The sequence below is a fragment of the Notolepis coatsorum genome (assembly GCF_963971535.1).
Source record: "Notolepis coatsorum genome assembly, chromosome: 7".
NCBI classification, from domain to species: Eukaryota; Metazoa; Chordata; class Actinopteri; order Aulopiformes; family Paralepididae; genus Notolepis; species Notolepis coatsorum.
In genome coordinates, this window is record NC_140171.1 from 52584793 (window position 1) to 52606994 (window position 22202).

Consider the following 22202-nt stretch of genomic DNA (forward strand, 5'->3'; position numbering starts at 1 on the left):
AACTGTTTAGCGTCATCCTCTGATAGTTTAGGAAGGTTAATTTGATTAAGATATATGTCCATATGTCCGGCAAGTTGATTTACGGCTTTCCAGTGTGGAGGAATTTTCATGTGTTGAGTCGGCTGTGATTTTGGAGACTGGGAAAATAGTTTTCTTACCTTGTAGTAGTGACGTGAATATTTAGGAAAATAGCTTTAGGACCACTTCTGTAAAGAAAGACTTCGCTGTGGAAGAGAAATAAACCATTTGGATATCTTTGTTTTACACTGGAGCGGCTGTGGACAGTATTTTTCTTTATCAACGAACGTACTACTCACGAGTAAGCAACTTTCACCAGTAGAGTGGAAGGTCTGCCCTCATATTTGCGTTAAGGTATTAAGGCCATACATTTATTTCTTGAGAGTTTTGGCTACAATTCAGTCATAACTCTGTCAGGTTATAAACTGTGACTATCAAACAGGGAAGGTAAAGATGGTTTTAAACTGTTAAAACAGTCATTCAAAACTATTTTATTGCACTATTGCACATTTGACTGTCTATTCTATTTTACTCTTTGTATTGTCTATTTTAAAACTGCCATATAATCAAACCATAAACAAGGTAACCTATTGGGATGTTAGATCATAATGTGAAAAACTGTAATTTTATATGTCTGCACTTTATGTGCTCATTTTGTGTATTTTCTTCTGCTGTGGAGCACTTTGAGCTTCAATTCTTGTATGAAAGGTGCTATACAAATACAGTTTTAGGGCTGTCTTAAATACTTTGAAGCTTCGTTCGATGGGCATGGGATTCGAATATGAAAATAAAATTTGAATATAAAAAAAATTAAATTAAAAAAGTTTTATTTTTTTAGTGTGCAAAATCAACTCTGCATCTCTTTGTTAATTACAACAAGCAATGCTGTTTGCTATTTAAGATTAGGTTGGACTCGGCACTGACAGATTTGTGTTCATTGTGCTGCTTTTATAAAGCCTCAAATGACGGCTTACAATATTTCATGAAAGCAAAGTGTTTCGTTTGTCTAAGATTTAAAAAGGTTTAAACTTTACAGCACTGTCAAGTTGAACAAAGTACTGTACAAGTCACACAACAAAACAAAAAAAAATGCACCCGTATCTACCATTTCAAGTTCATCCTGAACTCAGCATAGCCCTTCCAGCTGCACTGCTGTTGTAGGGGACCTCTTGACAGTTCACTCTCAGTTGTCAGAGCAAATAAACATGTATAACCAGTGAAATGAAGGAAATCCTGTTTTGTCTTGTTGGCGTTTTCTTTTAACAGAAGGCATGTCAAATTGTCAATATAAAGTTATAGCAGTGAGTAGCCTATTATGGAAATATTACTAAAGCCCCTTGAGATCAACAAACAAGTAATCAACCTAGTTGTATACAATTCAGTACATTCACAATTGATTTATCACCTGCTAGAACAGGTTAAGCCAATGTTCTCTTACAACAACTGATCACTTTTCCAATACAGTAAGTTCACATTCAGAAGCTTCCTGTATGATGATACTAACGTGACGTACAATGAGCCGAGGGCCGTGAGAGGGAAGAGGCTCAGAGGGCAGGTTGTGCTCAGAGAGGGTAGGGACTCAAGAGGACAGGTTGTGGTCAGAGAGGGAAGAGGCTCAGAGGACAGGTTGTGGTCAGAGAGGGTGCACTAAGCTACAGACTACAACCTTTTTTTCAAACTGCCTTTCGGAGTGGCTAAGTCTTTCATTCCACATGCCATTGCTCTGATTAATTATTAGCTTTTCAATTTAAAACCATGGTACTGGTTAGGTACCTGAAGCTATGTCTGTGTTGATGTTGTTTTCCTTTTGTCTATGAATTGGGCTGTTTTGGGCCAATGTCTTGTGGTGTGGTGTGGTGTTTGTACTGTGTTGTTTTGTCGATTGCAACCATGGTGAAGCGAGGATCTAAACTGGGGCTTGGTTTCCACACATCACCTGGCCTCCAGCTGACTCAAGGCTGACTGGAGCTGCTGGAGTCTCCTGTCTGAGGCCTCCTCTCTGCCCTGGGCCTCCACTGTGTCTTCCTCCTGGGAGACAGAGAGACAGAGACAGAGAGACAGACAGACAGAGACAGACAAACACACAAACGAACAATGGTCTTTAGATGGGGGGAAAGGAACATGCCAGGCTGTTGTGTTCAGATCATTCTTTCTTGAAGTCTGATTTCTTGTAGTCATTGATAGTAATTTCTCTGCCCACCCGTCTGTGCATTTGGTCCTGAAGATTCTGCATCAGCTTGGTCATCTCCTCCACTCTGGCTGTGGCCGTCCTTAGTTCAGTCTTGGCCTGCCTGCACCAGGAATGAGAACAGGATGACTATTCAACAAACTAGCCTGCCTGCACCAGGAAAGCTAAGAGGGTGACTAGCAATTATGCCAAATGGTTAGTCCAGATGTCTAAAGGATTGTGTGTTTGCAACAATATAAGGGAAGTTATGATAATAAGGTTCCAGCAAAGGGCTTTAACGTTTAAAAAGTAGACCAAATGTGTGCGATATTCCCAAATATGGCAATATTCACAGCTCGGAAAATGTGTGCAAAGCTTTGAATGTCAATGAGACATTTTGAGAGGGAACTTCTCCACTGGAAAATGTAATTGGGCTCATTGGAATCATAGGAGGTTTATGCTAATTCAAGGCAGTTTATGGTCAAAACCACATGGTTTTGTAAAAAGATGTGATTTTCACTTCCTCTTTTTTTCCTTTTTGATCTTGGAGTGGCATACATTTGATATATCTGTAACAGACTGCAATTTAAGTAGCCTTGTTTATAACCTATGGACCACAAAACCACCTTAAGAAAATGTTGGACTAAGAAATATGCAGTTTACACACACAGTCACTATGCTCTGGCCCCCAACATACAATAGACTTTCTTATAGCCCACCTGTGAATCTATGAGTATTCCCGATGCATTAGCTCAATAGAGGATCTTTGGTGGGAGCCATTTTGGATCTCCAGGGAAGCTAGTTACCTGAGCTGACTGCGTAGCTCCTCCATCTCAGTGCTCTGCCCCGTCACAGTCTTCAGGAACTGTTGATTGGTCTGTGTGTGACATGAGATACACGAGGTCTGGCGGTGAGGCATTGTTCAACCTTTATCACACACACCAAACTTTCCTCTTGTCCTTTCCAACTAATCATTAGGAGATTCTGTCTCACTCACACACAGAGAAATGGGTTGCCAGAGTGAAAAGTCAGAGAGAGAGAGAGAGAGAGAGAGAGAGAGAGAGAGAGAGAGAGAGAGAGAGAGAGAGAGAGAGAGAGAGAGAGGGGGGGCCCAAGGTTTCCCCCCTCATTAAATATTCATCAAAAGGATATAGTATTACTCCGTCCTCACACACGGTATGGTCCTGTAAATAAGCCGATTGTGTGGGTGTGTACCACTCTAAGCTTTCATCTCCAAGATGACTGTGCCAGCTAGTGTGTGTGTGTGTGTGTGTGTGTGTGAGAGAGAGAGAGAAATAGAGAAAGCGAGAGAGAGGCAGGTAAACGTGCCCCCCCCCCCCTCCTTCCTCCTAGTGCAAGAGAGAGACTAGCGGAGAAGCTAAGTTAACTAAAGGATTAACCTGTGTGCCAGCAGATCATTATACAGGACAGCCCTGGTTAGCAGACTGATTTAGAAACTGTGGATCATGGAGATCCAATTGAATTATTAGAGGAGGATTAATTTTCAGAGCAAGTAACACATAGATCGCATAATTAATCAGGGGGCAATCATTTAAGGAGCTTTTAATTGGCCGTCACTTACTGATTCCAGTTTCTGATTGGCCACTTGGTGTTTCTGAGCATGCTGCTGCAACTGAATTAGCTGATCCTGTGATGGGAAAGAATGGACAATTAACAGAAATAACTCCTGGTCACTAGGGCTGGTATTGCCACTGATTTTCACATTCACAAGGTCCCCGTTCGGTTAAAATTCCAATTATGTTTGGATATGAAAGAGATTATCAGAAAACGAATGCTGTAAATTGCATAAGGAACAGGGGTTAGATATTAGCCGTTGCTAGAAACCCATTGGATTGTCTTGTATTTTATAAACAAAGATCAATGTATTTGTTTCTGCCCATTATAACTCAAGGCTATCACACACACAACATACACACATTATAGTAAGCATGCCTTGAATTCAAGTCGTTGAGGTCCTTAATCACTGTGGAGTCGTGGGGGACGCTGCTCATCTCCTCCAGCAGCTGTGTGCGTTCAGAGGCACAATGACGGATAGAGTTGGAACAGCGCTGTGTCAATTCCGCAGCACGGACCATATTCGCAGCATTGCCCATTAGGACTTTGTAAACTCCCACTCTTGGTATCACCTCGGACAGCAGTTCAGCTCGATTACCCATCTGGTGAAGTTGCAACGTTGCGTTTCACATCATCTGCATACAGGTAGGGATGCACCGATCCGACTTTTTCAGTCCCGATACCGATTCCTGGGTTTGGGTATCGGCCGATACCGATCCGATACCCATTGTCCAATTTTCTTTCTCCAAAAAAGTTAAAAAAAATGTATCCACGTTTTTTTTTTTTTTTTTTTCATATATTAAAATATATTTTGTTTTTAAGAATTGTAAAGGATCACAAGTGTGTTTTTGACTTGTTGTAAACAAAGACAGAAAATAAACTTCATTCATTCAATTAATAAACTGTATGCCTCACTGTCACTGTGTGGAAGAGACTGGGATCATTCTTTTGTGCAAGGCAACATCAGGCTTGACTTAAAACATTACTTTCCTAACTTAGTGAAACTAAATGTAAGAAATTAACACATAGATATAAATGTACTGAATGGTTATCTTATTTTATTTATAAAAAAAAATTAAAAATAATAATAATAATAATAATAATCCGACCCAATCCAGCTATTTTACTGATATCGGCGGCCGATACCGATACCAATATCGGAGCATCCCTACATACAGGGTTGGGATTCGCCACCTCACTCAAATGTTTGCATGTCGGCAGTGTGGTTCTAGTATAGAGGCTTCGGAAGCCATAATGTTCAGCAGCGCTGTACGGGGGCGTACATCCTTGCAAATGAAAGTTGCGACAGACTTAAGTTACTTTGTGGCACAAGGAGAAGTGGATGGTAACTTCAAAGCAAATATCTTCTCCAGTTGGTTGTCTTCATAGTTTTTAAATCCGAAACGCAACCAGACATCTGCCTTTAGTCTTGGAGGAGGTGCCTTCAGTGGAGCAGCTGCCTTTAGTCTTGGAGGAGGTGCCTTCAGTGGAGCAGCTGCCTTTAGTCTTGGAGGAGGTGGCTTCAGTGGAGGAGTTGCCTTTAGTCTTGAAGAAGGTGCCTTCAGTGGAGCAGCTGCCTTTAGTCTTGGAGGAGCTGCCTTTAGTCTTGGAGGAGGTGCCTTCAGTGGAGCAGCTGCCTTTAGTCTTGGAGAAGGTGCCTTCAGTGGAGCAGCTGCCTTTAGTCTTGGAGAAGGTGCCTTCAGTGGAGCAGCTGCCTTTAGTCTTGGAGAAGGTGCCTTCAGTGGAGCAGCTGCCTTTAGTCTTGGAGGAGGTGCCTTCAGTGGAGCAGCTGCCTTTAGTCTTGGAGGAGGTGCCTTCAGTAGAGCAGCTGCCTTTTGTCTTGGAGGAGGTGCCTTCAGTGGAGCAGCTGCCTTTAGTCTTGGAGGAGGTGCCTTCAGTGGAGCAGCTGCCTTTAGTCTTGGAGGAGGTGCCTTCAGTGGAGCAGCTGCCTTTAGTCTAGGAGGAGGTGCCTTCAGTGGAGCAGCTGCCTTTAGTCTTGGAGGAGGTGCCTTCAGTGGAGCAGCTGCCGCCGTCTGTTTTGGTTTGATTCCACTGAGGTTGACTAGCTTCACGCATCCACAAGAAAAGGCATATATTAAATCAGGGGTCCCCAAACTTTTTCCTGTGAGGGCCACATAACTTTTCCCTTCTCTGATGGGGGCCGGGGTCAGTTTGTAACAGAAAAAGTGTGACGATCGCAGGGGTGCCTAAACGTAAACATTTATTGTTTTCCAGAAAGCCACAAAAAAAAAGTCAGGACATAAATAATAACACTATTAATGAAATAAATAATAACCAAATAACCCTCTCTGGGTTCTTCACAGAAAAAAAGTCCATTGAACATTAACTTTCTGTTGTGCCGTGCACAATCTTAACAGGTAAAAGTTCAGCTTAGTTGTCAGAGCAGAATCTCTTACTTAAATGACTCATATGAGCAGTCTCTCAAAGTTCTTATAATCCTTTTGTAGGTTCCAGTAGGCTTGTACGGATGACTGGTTCAGCTGAGCTTGGCGTACAAATGTATTCTGCTGAGCTAACATTCCACTTTTTAGCTTTGAGAGTTTGTCTGCCCGCATTTGGCCTTGCAAGCTATCATACTTGTCTTTGTGACGGGATTCATAGTGTCGGCACAGATTGTATTCTTTGAATACCGCCACCGCCTCTTGACAGATGAGACAAACAGCCTTTTCTTTGCATTGAACAAAAAAAATAATCGTTTGACCACTGCAGGTTAAATACCCTGCATTCTGAATAAATTTTTTCTCTTACCTAACCTTTTCACCATTATTCCGTTCTATTTGACATTGGCGAGTCTAGGATTCACGTGGCCAGAATGAAAAAAAATCATAATGTGTCTCTGGTATTGTTCAGGGGGGCCGGGCCAAATGTATCCAACTACTGCCAGAGGAGATCACAGTTGCAAAGTGTTTCCTGGCCAGGACAGGCAGAGATGCAGTCCCTACTATCCAAAGTGTCTTTTCCCTCCTGGATGATAATAATAACAATGCATTTTATTTATAAGGTGCCTTTCAGGACACTAAAAAAAAATGTCCACAAATCGGTGAATGAGAAAATTATAGGATCAAATGAAAACTACTACTTACTAAAAATGGATGTTTAAAAGTACTAAAAACCAACAAAAAATATCAAACACTAACAAACATTCAGCACAGACAATGGGGATGTTGTCATCGTAATAATAATAAAAAAAAAAAAAACACACATTATTTAGAGCTCCAGTGCTCTAGGGGGCCGGGCCAAATGTGGAGGCGGGCCGTAGTTTGGGAACCCCCGATCAATGTCAGGTTTTATGAATAGATTATTCATAGGAAGATACAAAAAATTAAAAATTAAAAAGATTAAAGCCAGCCTTACCGGTACTACCCAATCATAATGGATTAATAAAATATAACTGCTTGTAGCTACTACCCAATCATATAGATTAATACAAATAACTGCTCGTAACTATTACCCAATGATTTCATTTAATACCAATAACTGCTTGTTACCACTGCCCAGTCATATTCATTTATAGGACACTGGCTCCATCTAGTGGTCAATAAGAGGCCCCTACGTGCCAGAGGGTGGACATCTGTGTGACTTGTGTGGAAGGTGGTACCTGAAACTGCTGTCGCTGGGCAACATGAAGCCGTCCGTCAGAGACTGCTCTCTGGTAATGCTGCTGGAGCTGGCCCAACTCCTGGGATGCTGTCTGCCACATCTCCATGGCCTGCTCTCGCTCCTAGATACGCAAGCGTACAAATATTGTGCGAAGAAAACATAGCATATAGTCATGTAGTATACATTCTGTAGGCCTACACGTTTCTAGAGAGTGACAAAATATACTGGGCTGTGTGTGTGTATGAGGTCTCCACCTGTCCAGAGAGCTGGATCTGTTCCTGAAGGTTCCGGATGACTCCCTCCTCATCCAGCATGTTTCCCTCCCCTCCACTAGCTACTGGCAGCGCCTCCAGCTGCCTCTCCACTGACTCCTTCAGCTCTGCATGTAGCCTGGGCAGGGGGCGAGGAGAGGGGGAGAGGGGAGGGAAGGGCAGGGAGCGAGGAGAGGAGAGGGAAGGGCAGGGAGCGAGGAGAGGGGGAGATGGGAGGGAAGGGCAGGGAGCGAGGAGAGGGGGAGAGGGGAGGGAAGGGCAGGGAGCGAGGAGAGGGGAGGGCAGGGAGCGAGGAGAGGGGGGGAAGGGGAGGGAGCGAAAAGAGGGGGAGAGGGGAGGGAAGGGAGCGAGGAGAGGGGGAGAGGGGAGGAAGGGGAGCGAGCGAGGAGGGGGAGAGGAGAGGGGGAGAGGGGAGGGAGGAGAAGGGGGGAGGTAGATATGGGGAAGGAAAGAGAGGGGAGAGAGGAATGGAGGGAGAGAAGGGGAAAGAAAGGGAGGAAAGGGGAGAGATGGGAGGGATGAGGGAAGGGGAGAAGGGGAGGGAAAGAGGGGGGATGGAGGAAGAAAAGGGGAGCGAGAGAGGGAGGGAGGGAAGCAAGATAAAGGGAGGATGAGAAGGGGAAAGAAAGATGGGAGGGAGGGAGAGAGGGATTACAGTCCATGAGCACACGCATGTATACACGCGCCCTCTTGTTTAAACATGATGGCATGCAGCTTAGAAGCTTCCACTAATAAAACACAGACAGACGCAGCATAGCGTTACATGTGACATAATGACTGGCGTACGGTGACATGTATCTGGGTTGGACTTCTACAACAGCAGGACTGGATACATAATGAATGACTGGGCACCCACAGAGAATTTTTGTAGAGGCACAGCAACAACAACCCATGCAGATTATGTCAGTCTTTATTAGTGACATGAGGTAGGAAGCTAATGAAGGCATCTCTATGGTCTGTGGTTATTTAGACAGATGTTTAGTTATGTCTCCTGTTCGGTGCTCACTGTGTCCACACGTTCCTCCTACCTTTCATTCTCCTTGACAACTCTTTCCAGCTTCACTTTGACATCCGTCATCTGCACCTGTTGATTGGCACGGGTAAAGAGTGATTCAGTCATTAACACATTGAGTGCCAACGACGAAATTAGTCGGCTTAACTCGCCATGCGTTGAGTGCCAAGACCAGAGAAAAAACGAAAAGAAACATTTCTTTTATTAGCAATATCCATACATTTTTCATCCATCCAGCCTGATGTTATCATTTGGAATGGGTCTGAGCTCAAAAAGGGCAAATACCGCCGCCTATCGTCTCCCGGATCGTATTGCACATCATTGGATTGGATTGGGTGGGCATGTGCATCAGAAAAAAAGTCCGGTCCGGGGTTTTCCCTTCTCTGGCAAGCAGTATCTGTTACCACATTCACTTGGGAGGCTGGGAGCAGCTTTCGATTATGTGTTTTGGACTATAACGTTGGATCAATAAACGCGATCAATATTTGGAATGGCGATCAGGAATTGGATTAATCTTTTTGCAAAACATCTGTGAGGTAATGATGTTACCAGTTTTGGGTTAATCTGAGGTTTTTTCACAGCGATCACAACGTGCGTGTGTGTGTGCGTAACGTTAGCGCTAAGCATGGCATGGATAATCTATTTTTCAGCCCGCTTCTCTAGCGTGCATAAGTACACATATACTATCGATAATCTAGCATTTATTTGAAAACGATTCATAAATCAGCCGAAAAATGACAACGTGTTTTGTGTATTCCACTAAAGAGCTATTATCGCGGTGAATGTTTACTTTCAGAGGAGTGCAACACAGCCAACCTTGCAGTGGTTGCAGCCAATTCAGTGTCCACCTCCAGTTGTTCCTTTTTTCTCTTCAACTGTAGTTCCTGCTCCTCCAAAGCATGTTTTTCTTTTAGAGATTCAGCACAAGCGAGAAGTGCAGCTCTATCGACTTCAGCTAAAATCCTGGCAGATGACCTGCTACTTGTTTTTGAATATTTGCTCACAATGTTTGACACACTGTCATTTGGAGCAATACCATCATCATTATAATGCAAATCACCTTCAGTTGTTTTACCATCAATTTCATCATGTACATTCGTTATACCTTCAATATTTGAAACCCACAGTTTTGCATTTGACATACACTCATTGTTTGACAACATTTTTGCTTTAAACCAGATGTCTTGTTTTTCTTTTTCATCATGTAACGTATAACTCAACAGATTGTCATGTATGCATTTCGCCTCATAACACACCTGACTCAAATCTGTAAGAGCATTCTCTACTTTTGCCTTCTCATTATTTAACATGAAACCAAGAATTGCATCTTTTATCTTGGCTGCCATGTTAAATTTACGTTTTCTGCTGGCTTCCAATTTGCCACAATGTTCTGCAACAGGGGCGTTTTTAGGGTTAGAAAACATTGGGGGCTTCAGCCCGGGGGGGTGGAGGGGGGCTCCCCCCCCCCCCCCCTTTTTTTTTTTTTTTTTTTAACACAGAAATACGCAATTTTAGAGTAATTAGAGATGAATACTGAAGAACTCGAATCATTAGAGGTTCTCAAAGTGAGGTCCATGTCCATGAGAGGGATCTGGGCAGTTCCCATAGAAAATTCAAAGTTAACAGGACCAAATCATCAGTTTCTTATTTATTTATTTAACCTTTATTTTGCCAGATAAAACATTGATCTGGTCCAAGAGGCCCCAACAGGAGTACAAATATACATATACACACATATACACCAATAACAAAATAAAAACAGTTAAGAATCATACACATAAGCAAATAAACAAACAAACAAACAAACATTATGCACAGCCTATGTACAAAAGAAATAAACAGTTCATCTCTAGTCTTTACAGTTTTCTTCAATTGCATAAACACTCAAATCAAAAGTATTACACAATTATCAAAACCTTACACTCAAGGAGCAAAACGTAGGCCCAGATTTGCACCCCTATAAGCACAATGTCAGCCTCACACTTTTTGCAAAACAATACACACAGTGATTTGCAAAACACTAAACACACTTCCATTACATTAGACACAGAATGTCAAATTACCACACATATGAGCCAATTGGTTAAACACAGCCATCAGATGCACAAACACACCATTGCTTAATTGTAGATACACCAATCAGGTTTAAGCACTATAAAAATGCAGCAGGTGAGTTCACCTGTCTTCAACCAAAATGGAAAGACAGTGAAGTACTGTACACAGAGAACGTGAAAATATACAATACATTCACCAAACACTACACAAGACAACCAATGATGCAGACTGATGAAAATATACATTTTCTCCCATTTTCCCAAATCCGTCAACATGTCAACATGGAGAATCACAACAAAAAATGATCTTGCCAGATCCATAGGCAAAGAGATAATGTCTAGTATTTTCTGTACTCTATTTACATTTTTTCAAAATTGTTTTTGTTTTACTGTAATTTTAACCTGTACTGGATACAGTATTTTATGTTTGTCTGATATTTGCTGAGCTTACAGTGTTATGCACATAGTAGCATGAAAACTGGGACATGTTTTGTTGTGATTCTCCATGTTGAAATGTTGACTGATTTGGTTATATGGAGAGAACATTTAAATTTTCATCAGTCTGCATCATTGATTTGGGTATATGGAGAGAAAATGTTTTTTTAGCAGTCTGCATCATTGATTTGGGTATATGTAGATAAATAAATTATATTTTCATCAGTCTACTCTACAGCATTGGTCTTGTGTAGTGTTTGGTGAATTTATTGTATATTTGCACATTCTCTGCATACTTCACTTACAGTACTGTAATCACTGAGAAGTAGAATTGCTAAATGTGTTTTAGGTTAAGCACAGCAGTGTGTGTAACTGGTTCAAACAGAATTGAGTCATATGAAACGTGTGTTTCATATGGTAACAAAATGTAGTTTTTATAAATTAGTGTATGGTTTTGACAAGTGTTTAATTTAGCAAAAGATCTGAGGTGTTCTGATAATTGTGTGTGTGGTTGTGCTAATTGTGTGTTTTGAAACACCAGGCCCTGTTTTCAAAATCATGCTTAAGCAATCGAAAAAAAACTATTGTGTGTTTCATTATAATTATGTTTCAGTCTTCTCATAAAAGAAATATTCGATTTTTGGGTCTTTTCCTGCCTTTGGTCCGCTTTGCATTCACATCTCAAATGAACCGTAGCAGGGTTCACTTGCAAGAGTGAATGAGCTTTCACACCACCCCAAACCAACCGGACTATCCGAGGAAATGAACCAGGGTTTGATTAAAGCTTATTATAGTTTATCACAGTATCATGAGCATGTCTTTGTCAGTGGACACTGGACATGGGTATGGATGGCTCCAGGTGCTGCTGTGTTAAAGTGCACATCTTCAAGTCCACAAATCGGTGAATGAAAGAATGATAGGATCAAATGAAAACTACTTACTAAAAATGGATTAAAAGTACTAAAAACCAACAAAAAATACCAAACACTAACAAACATTCAGCACAGACAATGGGGATGCTGACATAAAAAAAAAAAAAAAAAAATGTAAACAATTTTTTTTTTTTTTTTTTTTTTTAAAGGTCCGGGGCTAGGAGAAAAACATCCGGGGCTAAAGCCCCGGAAGCCCAGGGCTAACGACGCCACTGTTCTGCAACAGCCTTGGCAGTCATTTTAACGACTAGCAGCGGAGCGCACTGCGGTCTCCATGGATACGCTTGACGGCGGTTTGCGCGTCTCCATGTTATTAGATAGTCAGTGAGTTAAAACGAGATGGCTGGCGAGTCGCGCAACAAAGTCAATACAAAAAGGTCAGCGTGTAAAAGTCAAGTGTTATTCCACTTCAGCAACCATGGATTTATGCTCAACCTCAAGTTATGTGCTGGCACAATTTACATGGCCATGCGTTTATATAGCGCTATAAACATACCTCCTTGCGTTGGGTACCATGCTGTCGCTCGCGGACCAGTACTCGCGGTCCAGTACTGTTCCTCAGCCAAACTTCGGGTCAGCACCGGTGTGTTCCTCGTCCACGAACGGCAGCTCCCCGATGCAGCAGCAAACACAGTGGAATCCTCTTCCTCCACAACGACAACAGCAGCTCCTCGTCTTTCTCTGGCGGCGATTCTCCAACGTCCCAAACGCAGCGAATCTTCCCCAGTCTCAAAACGAGAGTCCAACTGGTGCGTGTTTTTTGACTAATATTAAAGGAGCTCCCGTCTTATACGGAGCTACTGAGCTATTTGATCCCGTAGATGGACTTGGCTGACGCGCCGTTCTATTTGTCTGATCTAATACCAAACAGTCCTTGTCCCAATGATACAATGAAGGCAGCTTTACTTGGAAAATTATATTTATTTGCTTCACCGTGCAAACAGAATATCTTCGCTTTTGTTCCTTAAACTGATAAAATAATAATGAATACAATATCTAATTGCCTACAAACATTTCGCCCTGTGGCGTGTTCGTGCGTGCGGTCAAAAACCATTGCCCTTTCCGGGTCAAAACTCCTCCTCATACAGGTGTACCTGACGCTTAAATAAAAGAAGCGCCACCCCCTGGTCACATAAATCCACTGCACATTAAATCCATTTTGGCCGTTACACTTCAGATCAGATGTTCTCCAAAAATATCATTCCAATTCCTGATCGCCATTCCAAAAATCGATCGCTTTTATTGATCCAACGCTACATACTGTACATATGTATTCCACGCTGTTCTGAGGCTCCACAATGAATCCGATCGGCTCGGGTTACATGCCTGAGAAGTAAAATGTGGATTCCGGATTTTTCTTTTCTCATCCATTTTCATTGAGTCCATTCCAAAAGGGTGCATTGCCATCTGGGAGACGATAGGGGCGGTTTTTTCACATCTGAGCTCCTACAGGGGCTGCATACCAACGGGAGACTCGGTTGATGAAATATGAATTCAGATCGCTAATAAAAAAATAAAACGATAATTGTCGTTGTGGGCATTCAGGCATTGGGCTGATAAAATGTCTTATCACGTTTTGGGCATTGAAAGTGTTAAGTCCGGGTACATCAATAATAAATATGTGTTTGCGAGTTTGTCACACAACAGAAAAATGTGTTATTAAGCAAATGTGAAATGATTCAAAAACTCAAAAGCTCATCTAGCTCAGACCATTTATTTGGATTGGGGGGTGGGGGGTGTCAGAGCACGCTTGATTGACTGTTCCATTTCACCTCAAGTGCCATTTCCTTTTTCCATTCAATCGTGTTTTGCTATAAATGACCAAATCTATCAAATGGACCCTACTTTGTTAGAAAGGTAGACCAAGTGACCAACTATCAAACTAGGTTAGACGACCCAAATCTGTGTTTTAATTTAACTAGACCTCCCGGTTAGCATTAGCTTTGCAGGTTGTTTCCATCCTGGAAGCTGATTGGCTGATACACATTCTACAAACACTGTACATACCAGTGTAGTCCGGGGTCAGTTATCTACCCTACAGACTAATGGTTGAGGTTAGGATAGGAGAGGGAAAGCTGATCCTAGACCAGGGTAGTGCCCCTAGCGGCACAAAGTCAATGTTACAGTGTGACTAACTAGCGAACGAATGAAGGAACACACAGAGACAGATAGTCCCTCCGGACTGATTCCCAGGGTGGAGGACAATTACACTTAAAAGCTGCACAAGAAAATGTGCGCATTAAAAAAATTAAATCAATTCAACAGATGGTATTCAGTTTGCCTAATCGCCTAGCATGACATTTTTAAGACCTCCGATAACTACTCTGGGACATAAAGGCTTCCTTTAACGGCTACGGCTAACGTTTGTAAGGGCCTTAAAGTAATTAAATAACCCCATTTGGGACTTTGTAGGACTTAAAGAACCATGGATACTATAAATAACAACACGCATCTAATTTAGGAGAGCCTTAGGCCAATGGGTAAGTGTTAAGTGTTACAGATTGGAAACAGCCAACGCTGTGCAGATCGTTCCAGTCCCTGGAAGTCTGGATTTCACTGTTCACTGCATCGAAATTACATTATCAATCCTAGTTTTTATAAAATATCACAAATTAAAAAGGGTCATTTTTCCACAGCGTGATCTGAAACCCTGGCTTTGGAAAACAGGAAATAGTACTGTACTGTAGTACTGGAATATTACTGTACCATAGTAGGGGAATAGTACTGTATCATAGAAGTGTAATAATACTGTACCGTAGTAGTGGAATAGTACTGTACCGTAGTAGTGGAATAGTACTAATAATAATAATAATGCATTTTATTTAAAGGCGCCTTTCTGAGCACCCAAGGTTGTGGTACAGGGTTAAAAACAAATACAATTGGGGTGCCCGAGTGGCAAACCACGTAATGCGCTGCGTCGCAACATGGCCGACCCGGGTTCGATTCCCAGACCCGCCGTTCTTTGCCGAATGTCTTCCCCTGCTCTGTCTCCCATTCCTCCTCTCTCTCTCTACCGGACTGCCGGTAGTAAAAACCCAATAAGAAATCTACAAAAACATAACTTGTCCGAAAGGACAAGTAACATTTAAAAACAAATACACGCAGTAAAAACACAGTATTACAGAGTTACATAGGGGAGCAGTTATAATAAACTTAAAATGAAAGTGAATTTGCCAGAATGAACAGATGTGTTTTGAGATGGGAAACAAAGGTGGGGAGGTAGTCTATTGCACGGATGTCTTGTGGTAGGGAATTCCAGAGGCGGGGGGCACAGCGGGAGAAGGCTCTGGATCCCATGGTAGTCAGACAGGAAGGGGGAGTGACAAGTTGGAAGGAAGAGGAGGATCTGAGTGACCGAGAGGGAATGTAGGACTGGAGAAGTTCTGTGAGATAAAGAGGGGCTAGGTTATGGAGGGCCTTGAAAGTGAGTAGTAATACTTTGTAGTCAGTGTGTGACTTAACAGGCAGTCAGTGAAGTTGGTGGAGAACAGGAGTGATGTGGTTGGTGGAGGGAGTTCTAGTGATAATGCGGGCGGGTGAGTTTTGGACCAGTTGGAGTTTATAGAGGTACTTGTGTGGGAGACCAATGAGGAGGGAGTTACAGTAATCCAGGCGGGATGTGACCAGGGCGTGAACAAGAGTAGCGGTGCTGGTAGGTGTAAGTGAGGGGCAGAGACGATTGATGTTGCGTAGGTGGAAGTAAGCAGACCGTGTGATGTTATTTATGTGGGATTTGAATGACAGTGTGCTATCGAGGATGACACCAATACTCTTAACCTGAGGGGAAGGGAAGACTGTAGAGTTGTCAATGGTGAGGGGAAAACTGTTGGATTTGGCTATGGTAGATTTGGAACCAATGAGGAGTACCTCGGTTTTATCACCGTTTAGTTTTAGGTAGTTGACTGTGACCATACATTTATTTCCTTTAAACATTCAGTAAGGGAGGTGGCGAGGAGTGCAGAGTCAGGTTTAGTGGAAAAATAGAGGTGGGTGTCATCCGCGTAGCAGTGAAACTGCAGACCAAATTTCCTGAAGATGTTGCCAGTACTGTACTGTAGTAGTGGAATAAATGGTGGTAAAGCGTGGATTTTTTTATATAGCGCTTTACAATTTGTTCTTCACATTTTACCCATTCACTAACACATTCACACACAGACGGCAGGGGCAACCATGCGAGGTGCCAACCTGCTCATCGGGAGCAGTTAGGGGCTAAGTGTCTTGCTCAAGGACACTTCGACACGATGGCGGGGAGGAGTGGGAATGGAACCAGGAACCTCCGGATTACTAGATGACTGCTCTACCTCCCGAGCCACTGTCGCCCCACTAGTAGTACTGTACCGTAGTACTGGAATATTACTGTACCGTAGTAATGGAATAGTACTGTACCGTAGTACTGGAAGAGTTGTGACATTTGTATGTTTACTTTAGTTATCACTGTCAGACGTGTGTGTGTGTGTGTGTGTGTGTGTGTGTGTGTGTATCTCCAGCTGATCCTTTGCTTCACCTGGTATCTGTGCAGCTGTTCAGTCATATCGTCCATGTGTCGGTCATACTCCGCTATCAGCGGGGCCGTGAGACTGAAATACAGATACAGAACAAATGCAGAACTGATATGAGATCAATAATGCAGCACCACAGGGCGGTCAGGTGGCGTAGCGGAGATTGCGTTCGTCACCAACACCGGAGACGCTGGATTCGCCTGTTCGAATCCAGCTCACAGCTCCGGCGTTGTCACCAGCTTGGCTGGCCGTTCACACTAATACAATTGGCTGTATTAGAGGGTGGGAAAGCTGGCGGGGTGGGTCCGGGTCGTTGTAAACAGCGACTCCTACAGTTCGGTCGGGGCGCCTGCTCAGCACGGATAGGATCTAAGGAGGGTAGTGTGATCCTTCCACACGTTACACCCTCTCAGTGAGAGTCCGCGCTGCCAGGTGAAAAGAAGCGGTTGATTGGCTAGACGTGTGTCGGAGGAAGCACGTGATAGCCTCCACTCTCCCAGACCGACTGTGGGGGGTAAGTGCGCAGCGACCAGGAAGGGGATTGGCATAACGACTAACATTGGGATGGGAGAAAATCGGAGGGAAAAGGAGGGGGGAAAAAGATAAAAAAATAAAAATAAAAAAAAATAATGCAGCACCAAAACCTAACGACAACACCAGAGCAAATGTAAAGGTAACCGATTCAGAGACACAAGAGTGTGTTGAAATAGTGCAGGGGTGGCCAACCCGCGGCTCGCGAGCCGCATGTGGCTATTTGCCCGTCAATGTGTGGCTCTTCCATCCATAAAAAATTAAAAAAATTAATAAATAAATAAAATAATAATATTTTTTTTTTCTTTTTGTATGTCACTCATTCCATAAGGACGTAGAATAAACATTTACAATAATTTTTTTAAATGGTCCATTTGCATGTTCTTGGTATCTGAATCTAGGGACATCTATGAATCAGTGTCAGAAATAGTGTGTCTGTTACTAGGCTTGAGTAAATTGTAATGAACCAAAGGAGAATATCAATTCTATTTAAAAAATATTTTTATCTTTGACTGTGAATAACACTGTGCTAAAATTGACCAGACCTGAAAAATCTAAGCAAATGAATAAAGGGAAGACGATTAAACAGAAGGTTTTGTAGATACAGTACTGAATTCTGCCATCTTTTTTATAATGTAAATTTCTCCACCATTTTTCATCGTATTGCAACACCGTTTTTTGCAAGACGTTCACAGAAAGGTAGAGAAACTAACTACGTTCCGTTTTATGGCAATACTGTTCAGGTTTGTGGGAGATCATCCCAAAAAATAAGAGAAATAAAGTAAATCCAGAAGTCAGATGATTGACGGAGGCTGGCGTGAGCTGGGTATGGTAGTTTTTCTAAATTCGAAAGCCCCGAGTCTCTTCCTTCAAAAGACTACACTCACTTTTGGCTGTGCCACTTCCTCCTGTCAATATGCGCCGGTTTCCGACTCAATGCCCTTAGATTTCTATAATCTTATATTTCACTAATAACAATTAAAATCATTGGTAAACTAACGTAATGCTGAAAATATACACTTTTACTGTATATCTCGGGCTTAAGAGGTTAACCCTGTGAGGCCCAAATTAAAAATACATTAGCAACTTCAGAGGCCAGAGGGTGGGACATAAACACATTTACTATCAAATAGCATTGTGAGTCTGAACAACAGGACCAATTGACTATACATGTGCTTAACATTTTTTAAATAAACTTTTTTTTTTTTAAATGGCTAAAAGTGATTTTGTAATTTTGCAACTGTGGGTCTCACATGGTACTTTTAACCCTGTGAGGCCCAAATAAAAAAGACATTAGCAACTTCAGAGGCCAGAGGGTGAGACCTATAAACACATGAAGGGTGCCTGACTGAAAAAAAAGGTTGAGAAACGCTGGTATATGGTGTGGCTCTTTGTGGTACCACAGTAATTTTTGTGGCTCTTAGTCTCCGACTGGTTGGCCACCCCTGAAATAGTGTGTTGGCCACTCCAAGCAACCAGAAGAGTCTCAATGCACCTTTGTATTGGAGGGGACACGGCGACACCATTGTTCCACAAGAAAATCTAGCGGTTGGGTGTTTTGATAATAGTGGCAGAGCGGTTGGCAGAACACACTGTGCTTCAACAGAATCTCTCCAGATGATGTGTTCAACTGGGTTGAGATGGTTTCCATCCTCTTCAGACTTGTGAAAGCATTCAGTGAGCTCTTCTGCACCGTGGAGGATGAGGACACTGTTGTGCTGGATGAGACCCCTTCCATCAGCACAGAAATGATGCATACCCACCATTTAAAAATGTTTACAGATTTATTTAAATCAACAAAGATCGTAGAATCATGCAGAACGACCTCTTTAGATCTGGGCAGCGGTGGCCTAAAGGTTATAGAGGCGGGTTTGTGACCAGAAAGTCACCAGTTCGATCCCCTGGGACCAGCTGGAAATAATTGGGGCGGGGAAGTGACTGAATAACTCTCCCATCCCTCATTACCAACGACTCAAGTGCTGTCGAGCAAGGCACTTAACCTCCAACTGCTCCAGTGGAGTTGCTCAGTGGCCAACACTGTCAGACTTTGGTTGTACTCGGCAGGTGTGAATCGAACTGTGTGAATGTGAAGCAAGGCGTTGCTGAAAAAGAGCATTCATGCTCAGCGAACCTACCTTGGATGAAGGTAAAGGCTTTTCTTATTAAAGGAATAATGCCTACCAATAAGATGTGCTTCTAATGTTTGTAAAAATATGTAATTCTCAGCATGAAAACAAACAAATGGACTACGAATCCATGGCAGGAAAAAGGCACTCCACACCGGCATCACTAGTCACTAGAGGCCCATCTGTAACCCTTTTCCTCCAGTGTTCATTATTCTGTCAGTTATCGGTCCTTTACCTTCTGTCTGTGAGCCAGGGGGCAGGAGACGCCTCATGTCTCGTCTCCTCAGCCTGACGAGAGATGGAGAAGGTGAGTCATTAATACATGCCTACAGAGACTTCCAGTGGCAGCAGGGAAAAGGGAAATAACATTCCATTTAACAATTCATACAATACATGTTATTAGGGTTGACCTTCAAAGCTTTTTTTGGCAATCGAAGCTTCGGGGCCGAGCTTCGGATTTTTTTATTTTATCTTGTGTTGTGGGACTTGTACAGCACTTTGGTAAACTTTGTCGTTTTTAAATGTGCTCTATAAATAAAGTGGATTGGATTAATTAAGTAGCCCCTTTCGTGACTGTGACACAGCCAACAAGGTTTCACTCGGCTGCCCTGCCTGGGTGCAGTGGGGCTGCTCTCACAGCCAAATACATGACATTACATAATTATGTTGCAACCTTCGTCTATCAAGCAAACAATTATATAAATATTTATATGTAGTTGATAGAGACAAAGGCAGAATTCGACTTATTTAAGCACGTTTTATTAAGACATATTTTTATATGGGTCGGGACACTTTAAAAAAGCAGCACAATGAACACAAATCTGTCCGACATAGTCTTAAATAACAAATGGCATTGCTTCGCTTCTTCGTCGACATGTCTGCTGCACATGTCCTTGTTGTTTTCAACACAGATAATCTCCACGTGCTTGTTGTAGAGAGGTGGAGTCGAGGCGCCGCTTACTTTCATTTCATTGGAATGGAGGCGGGAAGGCGCCGCTTACTTTCGTTTCATTGGAATGGAGGCGCGGAACCTAGTATGTTGTTATTTTTTTTTTGCAGTCTCACATAGCCAGACCTCTCTCCACGCCATGTTAGCAATGTGCTAGCGCTGGAGAAAGGTCTGGCAGAACCCATGATCAAATACATGCCTACGTCAGCATAAGAAACAGCTTCTGGAAATAATAATCAACATTCATTTTGAGAATCTTATGAACTTGAACCCGTTTAACTCACAGCTCTCATTTACCCACAGCATACAAACTTACATGCAAGAATGAAGCTTTAATTATTTGTTGATAATTACCACTGAAGCTTCAAAGCCCAAAAGATGGTAATTGGGACAGCCCAACTAAGCATACAGCTGGCTAGTTCAAACGCTTGTCGTCGTTGCGCATTTTTTGTGAAATAAGATAAGATATTCCTTTATTAATCCCCTTGGGGAAATTCATGCATCATAGCAGCATGGGGGAGGGGGGAAATCGTCTCAAGAGTCGACTGATGTGGAGACATTCAGATCCAAGTCAAATGTTTCAACCACATTATTAGGTTTAGACTAGTGTAGCGTTAGTATGTCATTGCACCACATGCAGAGGCAAAAATATTTGAATATACCCGATAAACAATAAGGTGTTTATGATTGTGATACTGAGAAACCTTTTGGGCAGTGATGTCTTGATACTCTTACCACAGTAGTTGACAAATTCACAAATTCAGCAGACACTTCTACCAGAACAAATTAAATTATCGCTGGAACTTAAGACTTTAGTAACTGTTCTGTGATGATGGTGTAGACTACAATTTGCTGTTTGCTGAGCTGATCCATAGAGAATTCATTGGGAAAGACGATAAATGTGAATGTGAGCTCATTTGGGTAAAATAAATAAACAAACAAACATTACGTGGGACCACACACATTTATTAAATCCATTAATTTCCAATGGAGCAACTCCTGGAACTTGTGTGATGTCTTGATGACATCACCGTTTTTTTGTATTTTGTGACTTTAGTGAGTTATGATTTATTGGAGATATTGATTTGGCTATCTAGACATTTGAATAACATGAATTCTTAAGCTTAGTGTTTCTCACCTTTAACCGACCCCAATTATTGATCCCTTTTGTAAAGTGTTTAAATTCAGAATGACAGCGTAGCCTCAATATACTCTCAGTGCAGTGGTTCTCACTTTGTTGTCACCGCATGATCCTCTCTCCCTGTCACAATGTGGCCCACCCCCCCCCCCCCCCCCACACTTTATAGAGTCCTGGAACAAGGTCAGGTCTGGCATATATGGATGCCTTTGTCTTTATGTGCCTGTGTCTTTCGTCAAATACCCATTGACCATATTAAAGTCAAGTCACATGGCGGCCAGTTTGCTCTTATGTCATGATCAGGTTGGGATTGCTTCCGCCCCTGTTCCCACAAAGGGATCCCAACCTGAGCATCACATACAGTAAGAGACAAGAGCAAAGTATGCATTAGCTAGCTATACAAAATATTCACAGAATTCTAATGCTGCGATTTGACAACCATAGATCACTGCCCATGGTTGTCATTTAAAGAGTATCACCTGTTATTTGATTGCGATCACCTGTATTCGCTGACCACGATGCCTGCGATCTGATAGTATGAATGCCATTACATCATCATTGCAGTCATCTCGGTAGACAAACAACAGGCGATAGTAATCACAGGTAATTGTCATTAAATGTCAACCATGGCCATTGAGCTGTGTTTATGACATTGATTTCTCCCCCCCCCCCCCACCTCCAATGTACAGCCCTCACCCTCCCACCCAACCTCCTCCAATGTACAGTTTCTATGCCAAATGTATATACACTCTTTTTCTGGACACTTTTGTATCAAACAGTACTGTATTTGCAAATCTGATATGTCATAAATGTATAGATGTAGCAGTACTGTCTATCTGTATGTCATGTATGTCATATATGTTATGATGAATT

General features: G+C 42.4%; 1 protein-coding gene across 2 annotated transcripts in view; it reads right to left on the reverse strand.

The window, feature by feature from the left end:
• Positions 1-22202, reverse strand: part of sclt1 (sodium channel and clathrin linker 1) — an 85257-nt gene that overhangs the window by 61494 nt on the left and 1561 nt on the right. For both annotated transcript variants that reach the window (XM_084318805.1, XM_084318806.1), the window contains exons 4-12: positions 19478-19530; positions 16591-16663; positions 8682-8737; positions 7636-7771; positions 7380-7502; positions 3768-3833; positions 2992-3062; positions 2219-2309; positions 1955-2046 (exon numbers count right to left, since the gene is read on the reverse strand). In XM_084318805.1, the coding sequence (XP_084174931.1) occupies positions 1955-2046; positions 2219-2309; positions 2992-3062; positions 3768-3833; positions 7380-7502; positions 7636-7771; positions 8682-8737; positions 16591-16663; positions 19478-19530 (761 nt within the window). The remainder of the gene's footprint in view (positions 1-1954; positions 2047-2218; positions 2310-2991; positions 3063-3767; positions 3834-7379; positions 7503-7635; positions 7772-8681; positions 8738-16590; positions 16664-19477; positions 19531-22202) is intronic.